This window comes from Sander vitreus, chromosome 5 (assembly GCF_031162955.1).
Source record: "Sander vitreus isolate 19-12246 chromosome 5, sanVit1, whole genome shotgun sequence".
In the NCBI taxonomy this organism is placed as follows: Eukaryota; Metazoa; Chordata; class Actinopteri; order Perciformes; family Percidae; genus Sander; species Sander vitreus.
Genome location: NC_135859.1, coordinates 1,882,936 through 1,896,387, shown reverse-complemented (window position 1 = coordinate 1,896,387; position 13,452 = coordinate 1,882,936). Strand labels below are relative to the sequence as shown.

The 13,452-nt window shown below is 41.7% G+C and overlaps 1 protein-coding gene across 1 annotated transcript in view; it reads left to right on the top strand.

Moving 5' to 3' along the window:
* Window positions 1-8,128: 8,128 nt before the first annotated feature.
* The window catches only part of galnt9 (polypeptide N-acetylgalactosaminyltransferase 9), a 112,042-nt gene continuing 106,718 nt past the window's right edge, over window positions 8,129-13,452 (top strand). The window contains exon 1 of the mRNA XM_078249647.1: window positions 8,129-9,175. Within this exon, the coding sequence (XP_078105773.1) occupies window positions 8,935-9,175 (241 nt within the window). The 5' untranslated portion in view covers window positions 8,129-8,934. The remainder of the gene's footprint in view (window positions 9,176-13,452) is intronic.

Here is a 13,452-nt window from a genome sequence, read left to right as displayed (position 1 = left end):
TTCTCTGTTTCTGCCCTCTAATCAGCCATCAGGGAGTGTGCGTGTGTGTGTGTGTGTGTGTGTGTGTGTGTGTGTGTGTGTGTGTGTGTTGAGGGATTTTCAATGGAGAGCAGTACGAAGACGAGCGATGACCCACAGTCCCCTGCACCCACTTCGACCTCAGCCGCTGCAATCCCCAGTGGCTCCCACCCCCCCCCCCCCCTACACCCGCCCTCTTCTTCACTGGCAGAAACATATAATTATTTTCTCTGGGAGACATACTGCTAGTGTGCTTCTCTATCTTTAATTACAATTGAGCAAAAGCGGCCTTTAAAAGGAGGGACCCATTGTGCTGCTTTGATGTCTGTTCCCTCCACTTTTCTACTTTTTTCTTTCCTGGCAAATGGCAGAATGCTTACATATCAAACCCATTCTGACCACACAGCATCAATTTATCCCTGGCAGTAAGGGGATGTAAAGCATGATATGTTTACCCAGAGCATCTAGCGAATGCTTGGATCCAGGGCTGGTTTTCGGGCGGTGACATTAGCTTAACAATGATCAGCGTGTTGTTCTGTTCCGATCCAGTCTGGCCGTCTGCATGCTTTGATCCCCCGCTGCCAACAACGACTTTGTTCTTTTTGGAGTGAACACTGGCTGCAGGGGTTGGCATGTTTGTGAGCAGAGAGTGGGCGTCAGTGGCCTCGTACTATATGTCTTCACTTAATGCAGCAATGTCTTCTCAAAATGACATTCCCATACAACTAAACTGCATTCTCCGTTCCGAGGGAAACATTTGTTTCCCAGATTACAACTGCTTTTTCACAAATACTTTTGTAATCAAAATCTGCAGAGGGGAGTTCTCACCCAGGAGACCACGGTTCGTGTCCCGTGTGAAAAAGTCAACGTTGACCTATTATTTATGTAAGTTAACTTGCGTGACATACTTACCTTATGTCACATACTAAATGTATTTATTCTTATTTACGTACTTAACTTAGGTTACGTAACAAACATACTTATTTTATCCCAAACTGTGATCTTTTCTCCAAACCTATCCAAGTAGTTTTGTTTCAATTCACAATGTTTACCATGTGTTAAAAATGTGTGCCTGAACGAGGACGTGTTGAAGCAAACTTAACCAGACACTGGTTTGTATGCGCATGCATGCAGGCTTGTATGTGTGTGCGTGTTTGTGCTGACTGATGAGCGCCTAGCTCTGTGATTGCTGTTGTGATTAGAGTGTTGGCTGAGATGTTGGATTCTGGCTCTTTTTGGCTGCAAACCGACAGGAAACTGGACTGAATCAGCAGCTGTGAGTCCGCTGCCTTCTACTGAGTGGGACCGTGTGCTTTTGGGCCCTGATACCTTGAGCTCAACCCAGCCAACACTTTGTTGTGTAAACAAAGCATCAAAAATGAAAGCTGAAACAATGTCTATTGTTATCTATAGCTATTGTGTGAGTTGTGTTGTACAAAATGGGGCCCTTAAATTCGCCTATCAGTTCAACGCATATCACACCATGCCACAGTTTGGTGAAACTTTGAAGTTATTCTTCGCAGTGTTGTTTTTCAGGATGTTGTTGAACTCTTTTTATGGCATTAATTATCACGCAAAATTGGTGTGAACAGGAAAACCATTAAAACATTGTAGATAATGGGTGCCTGGGTAGCTCACCTGGTACAGTGGGTGCCCATATATAGAGGTTTACTCCTCAAAGCAGCGGCTGTGGGTTCAACTCCGACCTGCAGCCCTTTGCTGCATGTCATTCCCCCTCTCTCTCCCCTTTCATGTCTAAGCCGTCTTATACAAATAAAGGCTTAAAATGCCCAAAAAAGAATTAAAAATATATATATATATTGTAGGTTATCACTGGAAATGAGATTCTGGTTCAAACACGAGCCAGCTACAAATTCATTCTCCTCAAAGTAATAGTTTTTGTTTTTGTTATTTTGGGAAATAATCTATTTTTCTTTTTGCTGAGACAATTGATACCACTCTCTGCATGCTAAGTATGGAGCTAGATCCAGCTGGTGGCTAGCTTAGTTTAGCATTATGACTGGAGGAAGGGGAAACAGCTAGCTTGGCTCTGTCCAATGTTGAAAAATACACCTTCAATTACCTCTAAAGCTCCCTAATTACCACGTTATCTCTTCTAATCACCGTGAGGTTGCCAAGCGATACATCACTGCAACCAGACAGAAGCATACTCCCTGTAAAACCACAACTTGCCATTTTAACATTTTGGTTTTTTATACAAATGAGATATGACATATTATTTAGTGAGCGTTAGAGGTGCTGTGGGCCATTTATTTATGTTTGGACGGAGCCAGGCTAGCTGTTTTCAGTGTTTGTCCTAAGCTAAGCTAACTGTATCTTGGCATTAATTTCATATTTAGCATACAGACATGGAAGTGATATCAATCTTCTCATGTAACATTCAACAAGAAAGCAAATATCCTTTTCCACAAAATGTCAAACTATAAACTTTAAGTCAAATAGGACTACAATTTCTTCATGTCAGTTTTTAAGCATGCTAATACTACAGTATATTACATCATAAATATGGTGTGCTAGTTCAGTCTTTATGCCCTACAGTCTTCTTAAGGCCGTTTTATGGTTCTGCGTCGAACCGACGGCATACCACGCAGAAAGCTCTGCGTGGAGCCTCCACACAACCATCAAACAGGCTTTATACTACTCAGCACTGCTTGCAAATATATTTCTAAGTTAAATAAAGCAATACTGTTTTTGCATTTACACCATTTTGGAAATTATATACAGGACTTAAAACACATTTTCAAAATTCCAGGAAGATTCAGGTTTTGTTTTTGTATCTGCAGCAGCTGTATGCTACGGGACTACCTTATGATGCAACCAAACAGGTTCAACGTTGACAGTATAGAAATCCCTAACAACAGTTCTATCAATGCACTTTAATGTGCCAATTGAATTAGCCAATGCATAGAGCTCCATTTATTTGTTTGTGTGTGTGTGTGTGTGTGTGTGTGTGTGTGTGTGTGTGTGTGTGTGTGTGTGTGTGTGTGTGTGTGTGTGTGTGTGTGTGTGTGTGTGTGTGCCTGCCTTTGTCTGAGCTCAAATATGTGCTTTTGGGTGCATTTTAAAATCACATTTCTGGATTCTTTTGTAAATCCATCAATAGCTGTTTTTCATTCTCAGTATGAAATACCTGCATCCATTGTCTCCCCCTGAAATTGAAAACATAAACTAGCGGAATGCTTACAAGCCACGGAATATCAATCAGTCTGCAAACAAGTCGGAGGTGTCAGCAGAGTAATGGCTTTTGTTTTCAGAAAAAGTCCATTGCTAGTGCACACAGGGATTTAAAACAATAATCTTTCCGGCATAATGACTAGGTAATATGGATAGTCCATTTATCTTTGATTAGATTTTTTGATGCAGGGATTCATTCCCTTGGCTCCCTGTTTCATTATTCTTTTTAATTACCTGCACCGATTCGCCCATCAAGCATGGGTACACTGGCAAGATGTAATTGCTTCTGCCATAAATCAAGCAACATTTGGGGGCGTCTGGAGAGCTCATCGCCATTAATACAAACACATTGAGAATCCAGGCTTATGTACATATTGATAAATCAAATCATTCATTTTGACATTTTATTTGATGTGCTCAGTCCCCAGCTTAATGTTTGATAGTTCTTACACTGATAAATCCAGTCACTGTTTTGTTAGACACCATGTGTACCGAACACATGCTGCTACTGTCTCTGTCTCATTAACATCAATATTGGCCATGTCCCCACTTGAGAAAAAAACCGCTTTGCATTTGTGATTGTGATGCCACTGAGGGATGCGCTACGGGTACAGCCACAGTTGTCTGCCAAGGTCAAGAAGCACATTGTGTCTTAATGAGGCCCCAGCTCTGATAAACATTCAGATGCTGGCCCCCAGTGTTGCTTCCATCTATGTTGTACAAAAACTAAAAACATGTAAAAATGTGCCCAGGGCTGAACACCACATATTCCAGTCTGCAGGGTTATTATTCTAATTTAGTTAAGATATGAGGCAAATCAACAGCTCCCGCAGCAGAGCAGTGAGGAGAGGTGGCTGGAGGTGGAATGTGAATGAGCTAAGTTAAGGAAGACAGAACTGGGGCTTAGCTGTTCGCCTGGGGGTCAAAGTGATAATATATGAACTTAGCTCTGTCAGACCAGCAGACAGCACTACATTAGTGACCAACGGGTTTCTTGGAGTGGGTGCTTTATTCTGAAAGCGTCACAGCAAGTCTGCGTTTTAGCTGATCAGGGACTAACATGGATTATTTGCTCAGCTACATCGGTACCGCTGTTCCTGCTACATCAGATTTGTCAGTTGCTGGTTTCTTTCCTTTTCACAGTGGTCACACACTGACCTTGATGTGGCCTGTGGTGAGTTAGATCGTTGCTGTTTATGCCAAACGTTATGCATATTAGGCAGTGTGATAAACAAATGGAGGATACAATTCTTTCTCTAAGGACAAAACAACCTTGCGTATTTTTAATGATCGACACGCTTTAATAATTTACTTTTTAAATATTGCATATTTTCCTTTGTGGTAGCAAGACGTATTTTGCTGAATACAAACTAATTTACTTTTATAGACACCACAAGGTCTTTCTTTCATTAAATTCTATCAACACATCCAGTAGTACATTTTCTATTCTACTCTATAAGAAAGGCAAGGACACACAAGTTGGCTTGTGGTTAGTTGAAACCTGGATGAAATGTTAAATAAAGGCTACCAAAGACAAAAAAAAAGCTAATGAAAAGTTATTTCGATCTTGCACTCTGCTGTTAAATGTATTCCTGCAATGCAGGTGATGTGTGTGATCTGTTGACTTCTGGCTGTTCTTGCTTAATAGCATCTTGTCTAAACACATTCACTCTGCCTGGCCATGTTGGCCTCTTGTGAGCCAAACAGTGAAGAGCAGCTTCAGCTGAAGAGAACGCACAGTGTACTAAAATCCCTGGAGTCTAGCAAACTAAATGGTCCCCAACAGAGCACTTACCTTGGGATTTACAGTAGTCAATATCATCTTTGATATCATCTCATATCACATATTAAACACTGTAAGTTTACTCCAGGCTTGGAGGCTAAAAGAGTGTTTCAGAATTATCTTCAAACGCCTTTGTTTCTTCGTTTCAATAATAAGAAAATATAAATCTGAGTATCACTTTGATATGTTTTGGGACTGCAGAAAGGGATGGGAAAAAAAAAAATATATATATATATATATATATACATATATATATATACATTATTAACACACTACTTAATACAGTACATAGCAAACTGATTCATACACACATTTTGACTGACTTCCACTGTTTGCAGGATAGTCATTGTGGCGCTACTACTTTATGTTTCCTGTGAGCACAGATCTGGTGAGAACATGGCTGTAGATATCACAGCAGTTCAGATGCACACTGTTCCATCCAGCCTGCGTCCTCCCACTGAATATGTTCAAGTGGCTTATATAGAAACACTGAGCGGGATGACTAAAGAGCAGCTGGCAGTGACCCAGGTTAATGTGGTTAAAACACTTGAGTGCCACTGTCTGCAGTCACAGGGGCTTGCTGCAGGGTGCTGAATGCAGAAAACAGAACAGAAGTCTTCAGAGAGTCTTATATAGTGATGCGCATAAGTTTATGAACCCATGCTAAAGTTGATTAAAAAGTTGATAAAAAAATCATCTTTAGGAAATTGATCTTAATGCCTTAATTAAAAAAATGAGGAAAAATCCAACCTTTAAGGACACCAATTTTCTTTGTGAATGAATAATGTATCGTAAATAAATAAATGTTCTTCCTTAAAATACAGGGAGCATAAGTAAGTACACCCCTATGTTAAATTCCCATAGAGGCAGGCAGACTTTTATTTTGAAAGGCCAGTTATCTCATGGATCCAGGATACTATGCATCCTGTTCCCTTGACCTTTAGAATTAAAATAACCCCCCCCCCACATCATCACATACCCTTCACCATACCTAGAGATTGGCATGGGGTACTTTCCATAAAATCATCTCTCAATGCAAATCAAACCAGTTTTCTCATTTTTTAATTAGGGCATTAAGATCAACTTCCAAAAGATGATTTTTTTATTCCTCTTTTTAGTCAACTTTAGCATGGGTTCATAAACTTATGAGTGCCACTGTAGAGCAGCGTAGGTGGCACTCATACTGTAGCTGCTGTATAAGCAGCTGTGCCCGAGGCCTGCATGGTGGCTGAGGTGGCTGTAACGGTGATTTCCCAACAGTCTGTGTGTTTCTGCAGACCTTGTGTTAAATCGGCACCTTTTGTGACGGGGCTCATGTGCAGCAGGAATCCTAATCAGACACTGCATACAAAAGCCAGTTATTTCAAACATAATTGTCATACAGGGCTGAGAAACACAACAGCTTGCAGGGCTGGAGAAAAAGCACATGGGCTACAATCATTACAAAACAAAGGGTTGAGGATAGGACATGCAGGGTTTCATCATAACACAGAGAATAGAATGACCAGCATGGGGTTTATTGTATGATTCAACATAAAAAAACACATTTAACCATATGTAGGATTGCATGGCCTTTGATGAATATGTGGACCACAGAAGCTCTCAGCGCTCTTGAGCATGGTAAATGTGTGTCTTGATAATAAATGATGAGGTCGTGCACTTCATTGAGCACACTCAACGCCACAGTGCACCACTTCTCTGTAACTCTGAAACTGTTTTCTGAGAGGATTAAAAAAAACAACTCTTGAATCCTCTCTCAGGAAAGCAGAATTGATTTCATCTTGAGGACGTAAACCAGCAAGGCATTTGAAGAGGGAATACTCACGTTGGAACAGACATCCTCTGACAAAGAACTGTGCAGTCTATAACGTTTTTTTGGTAACACTTTACTTGAAGGTATCTACATAAGAGTGACATGACACTGTCATGAACACATGACACTACTGTCATGACACAGCACATGAACCCTAACCCTAACCATAACTTGTCATGACAAAAAACAAATGACACTTACTAAAAGAAGCGTTATGTCATAAATGTTTATGACTTGTTTATAATGTTTACGACACGTTCATGACAGTGTCATGTCACTCTTATGTAGATACCTTCAAGTAAAGTGTAACCGTTTACAGTTTCAACCGCCATCTGATTAGAGTGGGGCAGCAAACAAAGTGAAGAGTAGCCTAGCCTATAAATCTGAGATGCTCTGGTTGGTGTAAAGTGGGATCAAAGTGCTTTGGGAAGCCTGTGCCATGTCTGGGTATGCCTAATCAAGCACACAGTGAGATATCTCTTTGTATGTGATCTACTTTAGCTATAATTCATTTGAAATTGGAGATGAGGAGTTTGCAATGGCAGGAGGGAGGTTACAGTATGTTGAGTTGTGAGAAGGAGGAGGTGATTTGAAGTGGCTGCCGATGGCTGGAATCATTACTGCAGGGCTGTGCTCTAATATTTCCCATGTCCTTAAAGAGATTTGCTTTTAGCTGTGGGGTTTCTGCTGCACTTTACAGAAACCAGTCAAAAGTGAAAAAAGGCTGCATGGGAGGTGGATGTTCTGTTGAAAAGTTGAACTTCTGTTCTGAAAGTGGTTCAGATAGAAATATAAATGAATCCTACCTCTTTTACCCCAATGGCTTTGAATATTAAAAATAGGTTGTTTATCCCGGATATGTTATTTAGTTCTTATATGATGGAGTTGAAGCTCCATCCAAGCATGCGATTAATGAAATGATGATTACACTCCTGGGGTAGACCATGCATGTATGTAAGCAGGGCCAGTTGCATAACAAATAAATTCATATGCAACATGGTTGGGAAACACTACGGCAGTGGCGTCAGAGGTGAGATACTGTTAACCTTCGCATTACGGATCAAATAGCAAAAATCTGTTAACACATGCACGCACATTTGCATTTTCACAGTTGACTAGCTGACGCGGGGAGAAGGCTGCTCTACGAAGTGGAAGTATTAGCTGCTTTCAGAGTCGTGCTGTTGATTTGATCCTGCGAGCCTAACACAGCTCGTGAATATTCATGATCGAGCATGTGGACGTCAGGACGCAGCGGCGGCTCGGCTCTTCCTCCCTGGCAGAGAGCGGAGGGGCTGGGAGGAGAGAGACATCATGCAAGAGTCCGGCTGCATCTCTCCCGCCGCATCTGAGGGCAAATCCGCTCTCAACTCATCCTACCCTGCACCGCCGACACGGGAAACAACAATGGACTGACGAAACACAAAAACAGAGCGACTGAGGGAAAGAGAGAAAAAGGGAGAGCAACGCCGCCTTGTTTTAGAAACTAGCACACATTCTCTGGACATAAGCTCCTTGGGTTTGTATTTGCAGAGCGGGACAGCTCGAGAGAGCACAACGCACTTGAAAAGGGAGATGCCACAGCGAAGCAGTGATAGCGGGAGGATGCTTCGGTGCGAGCGGTTATTGCAGTGCATCTCCTGTAAGATGGACGAGACATATTGGGGCTAAGGAACTGGCTATTTATCACGTTGCGAAGGAAAGATGGTTTGCAAGTGCCGTGGGCTGTTGTAGAGGATAAATGCCTTCCCTGGCGGCAGTTGTCGCTCGTGATATGTAGCTCAAACGACGACAGAGCGCGTGCAGCTGTTTCTCGGCTAGTGAAGCTCCATCAAAAAAACCTCGCTCCCCGGCTGGAGCCGAGCGCCGTGGCCGCCAGCAACCTCCCCCACCTCGGCTCCCAATGTGACGGTGTGCTATGCCCCGCTAAGAAGTGAGCGCAGCCTCGCGTGCTGTCCGTGGTGCTGAACGGATCCGTCAGCTCCTCGGGTCTCCACGAGTTGACCTTCTCTCTCTCCCCCCGAGCAGAAAACCCTCCTCCTGAAACGCACAGTAAGGTGGTAAAGCAGGCCACCGCACATGGACAGCTGTTGGGCTTGACTGTGTCAGCCGGACAATATTCTCTTTCATGGCTGTGGCACGCAAAATCAAAACTTTGCTGACCGTCAACATTTTTGTGTTCGTGGGGATTATCCTGTTCTCGGTCTACTGCAGGATCCAGGACCGATCCGAGGAGCTCGTCCAGATAGGGCGTATGTCTGACCAGAGGCTGCGAGCCAGGAATGGCAAAGTTTCCAACTTGGTGGACAGGCAGTCTATTCTCCAGAGGCTGGAGAGGCTGGAGGATGTGGTCTACAATCAGCTAAACGGTAGGAAACGGCTTGATAAATCTGTGACTTAGTGGTACGGAAGTCATCATCATAAAGACGCAAATAATGGCCACTGCAAACGAAACACTTTTTGCGTCTATACCCCATGATTAGGCAGTCCTTGTGCAATGTAGAGCACTTTGTTATGGCTTGTTTGGCCAAACTGACAGGGACAGAATCCCAAAGGTGCACAGGCTGCATCCACTGGTGTGAGTTTTCCATAGACCTGAAGCATGACTCATGCATATTTTCCTGTTGCCCTTAGCCTCATTTCTTTGATAAAGCAGTGAAACCCTGTCAACCCCTCCAAAGCACTAACCCTACTTGTTAAGTAGCTAATGAAGCAGGGTGATGCATTTCAGTGCAATACAATACTTGGTCTATGTGCTGATGTAGACTGCCGTTTGTGTTGATAGACTTTACTGGGCTGTTACTTTAACAGCCTATCAGACCCCTAACCCATAATTGACTTGTTGTAAACTTCACATAAACTTATGCTTTAAGTGTTGATGTCCGTAGTTCTGTATAGAATCCCACTCTGTATTTCAGCTGCAGCTCATTTGACTGGAGGCACTGCTGGTGAAGCATATCCGATTTAACAAGCTGTCTGAGTTTTGAAGGAGAGTCTAATGTAATGGCTCTATAACGGAATGACAGACTTGTATTTCATTACACAGCCATTAGTCTGTGGGGCAGATTTGGTCTCCTCTGCAGAACAGCAACCTTTACAATCAGGTTACATATGACTGTCTTATTCATGTTCCTTATCTCCTGTGGGAGAGCCACACAACCACAACTGATGTCCAAGACTTCATTCATGCTGCTTGAAAAAGACTTGCCTGGATACAGTATACATGAGGTATTTCAAGTTTATAACTCATTATGATGAATAAAGAGACAGTAGTTACATCAGATTTTAATAACTTTAATAGGGATTTAACAATACACTCAACATACGAGTCAATAGGATTCACCATTTTAAGTTCACGATAAGATTATCTCACATTTGTTTCAACAGTCAAGTCAAGTCAATTTATTTATAGAGCACATTTAAAACCAAACTAGGCTGAACTAAGTGCTGTACAAAGTTATATTATGTTATAAAAACAAAGGAAGACAATAAAAATATAGACACAGTGAACATCATACAAACAACACACTTCTATACAAATGTCCCTAAACTAAATCATACACCAGAGAATAAAAATGTGTTTTAAGACGAGACTTAAAGATCTCGGCAGTAGAGGAGGACCTAATATGAACGGGAAGTTTGTTCCAGAGTCTCGGGGCCACAACGGGGAAGGCACGATCACCCTTTGTTTTCATCCCAGGAACAGCTGAAAGGAACTGATTAGATGATTTTAGGTTCCTGGAGGAATGATGTAGGGTAAGGAGATCAGCTATATATAAGGGGACAATCCATGTAATGCCTTAAAAACAAGTAACATTACCTTATAATCGATTGATTCAGCTCATTCAGAGTGAGCTGCAGACAAATGACTGAAAAATATTCCTTTATTTATTATATTTCAAAAGTGCAACTGGATTTTTTATTTATTTTAAGTAACAAAAATTAAATGAGAAATGAATAATTAGATTTTTAAAACAAATCCCACAAATAACTAAATAGACACAAGTCTAGTGAAATCAAAGTGAAGTCAAACACGTGAAATCAAAAGTAAAGTACGCCCTAGGCCGTTTATAAATGCATCGCGATTCATTTTTTACATCAACTTGTTGTAATCTTTACACATTAAAGATAAACAAACTACATTAAAGGTACACACATTACAATAACAATGAATCACTCACATCTATTGCAGTGATAACAAATGATGATGCCCATTCAGTCTGCTGATAACATTTGAAGCAGGGCCACTGACAGAAAGAAAATGTTGGATAGGTGTTCACTGACTTTGCGCATGCATGGTTGTAATGAAGGAAGCACATTTTTTTAGTGTATTGTTTTGGACTACACAGTGCTCACTCACAGGATGTTGAGGCTAAGTGGGATCCCAAAAAACATTTTCTCACACTGCTTTGGTGGCATGCTTCAATGTCAGTGGTGTTGTATGAGAAAGCCACAGCAATGCTGTACTACAATACGGCACAAACAGATCCTAATGCATGTGCAGGAAGGGTTGATTGGCTTGTTGATCAGTAGCAATGACTCAGTGGTTGTTAGACCTCCGACCTATTCACTCGGCGGTAATGAGGGACGTGTTTTTGAACCAGTGACTACAAAAACCAAAACGTCTTGTTCCCAAGCCAAATAATGAGAAATCAGCATGGTGGAATGCTACTCCTGAGCATGTTGTTACTGATTGATTTTCTAATCTATCAGTAATGTCAATTTCTATTCACTAGCTTACTGTTCTCCTGGGAAAGTGTGACTTTATCATCTGTGTCAATAACAGGCTACTACAGCTCTGGCTGAATTGGGGCTGTTAGGGATGGGGACTGTGTAGGAGGAGGAGTTCAGCTTATGTTGGTGTATTAATGCTGGTCACCAGTAGAGGTCACAGATATCTTAGTCTCACATTGCCAGACCTATCTCCACAGCGCTGCAGGGGAAGGTCTGGCAACAGGAGCATACACTCCTGGATAGGAGAAAAAAAACGGTCAGGGGTTGTTTGCATCTCTTTAAACCAATCACAGTCGTCTTGGGCGGTGCTAAGCTCCGGACGCAGTGAGTGTGGCTCTTCAAAATATTCTCGGGAAGAAACCTGTTTAGGTGGAACATTTGCAACCCGCAAAAGAAAACGCTGCATACAATATTAAATTAAGTTAACTGTTCACACAATACAGTAGCGTGAGCTGTTTATATTAGCTGGATACATGGTTAAACCTCATTTGCTCTTACCAGTGTATCTCCGTTTGCATTATGTCCATAGCAAATCCCCGCCAATCAGTCCCAAAATGTCCCAGTTAGATAGTAAATGCGTATACATATTTTTTCTAAATCTTAACAATCATTCACAGAAAAAACCAAGCAGGCCGGCCTTGTTGCACGATCCAGACTTTCCTCAAAACTTGCCATTTTCAGCGTGTATTGTTGCTCAGAGGTTCTAGTTAATGTTGCACGTACGCGAACCGTGGTCGATCCAGACTACAGATATCTTAATACTGCTCTAAAGGGACAGATCACCTCCAAATCAAAAATACATATTTTCCTCTTACCTTTAATGCTATTTATAAATCTGGAATGTTTTGGTGTGAGTTGCCCAGTGTTGAAGATATTGGCTGCAGTATCTCATTCTAACTGGTTGTAATGTTAGAAAGATCTAGAAAAAGTTTCCTGGCAGTCCATTTGACAGCTTGCTCAACAGTCAGTAGCTAAAGATGTTTCACAGCTCTTGGCCCCCAAAACAGTGCGACTGTGGACCGTTTCTGCATGATCTTGTTATTACGCCAGAGTTTCGGCAGCTATTTGAGGCCCACTCTGTCACTCTGAGTTATGCTTGGCATCAGGCATCCAGCCAGCAGACATTGCCTCTCAAACAGTACAATGCCTCCTCTCAGCCTCTTACAGAGACAATGCAACCCCACACAGTATCACTGCTGTGGGACAGAAACACACTTTGTCTGCAAAACTCTTTCAGGACTGGAGGAAAAAGAACGACTTATCTACTTATTAAATATCTATATGTAAGATTATGCAATGGGTCGTCCAAGCTGAAATTGTATGTGCGTAGCATCTATTTGGCTCATGCCAATTTTGAGTAGGTGGATTTTAAAACTTTGCAGAGTTTTTGTATTTGTTAAAGTTTAGGGAGCCCCGTAAGGGTCACGGCAAGATTTTTTCAGGGGACTACTTTTGCGTTCCCTTGCAATATGTTTTGCGTTACATCGCAATACTTTTCTTCTTCCATTCCCGAGACATGGGTCTATTCCCACTCAGCGCAACGCCACAATATGGATCAGCTCATTGAATTTTACTTTGAGTTGGGAATGCTGATATACTGCTCAATTGGTACATTCATATCTGTTCTATAATCAATACCTATTTTTTAAATGAATGAAAAGAAATAGTGTGTGTGTTGCATGTGGCGATGAACCAACACTGATGGAATTACCAGGGACTCTGCAGCTCTCCTCGGAGCTTTAGAGAGGCTCCGCTCATGTTTTGCTAAGTCGTAGCTTGTGTCCATTTTATTTATATGGTTGTATCAAATTAGACAAAAAACCAATATGTTCTTTATCAGACAGTAAACAAACACATACAGATATAACCTATTTAGACACCACCTGAATTAGAAACCGCATATCCTAATACT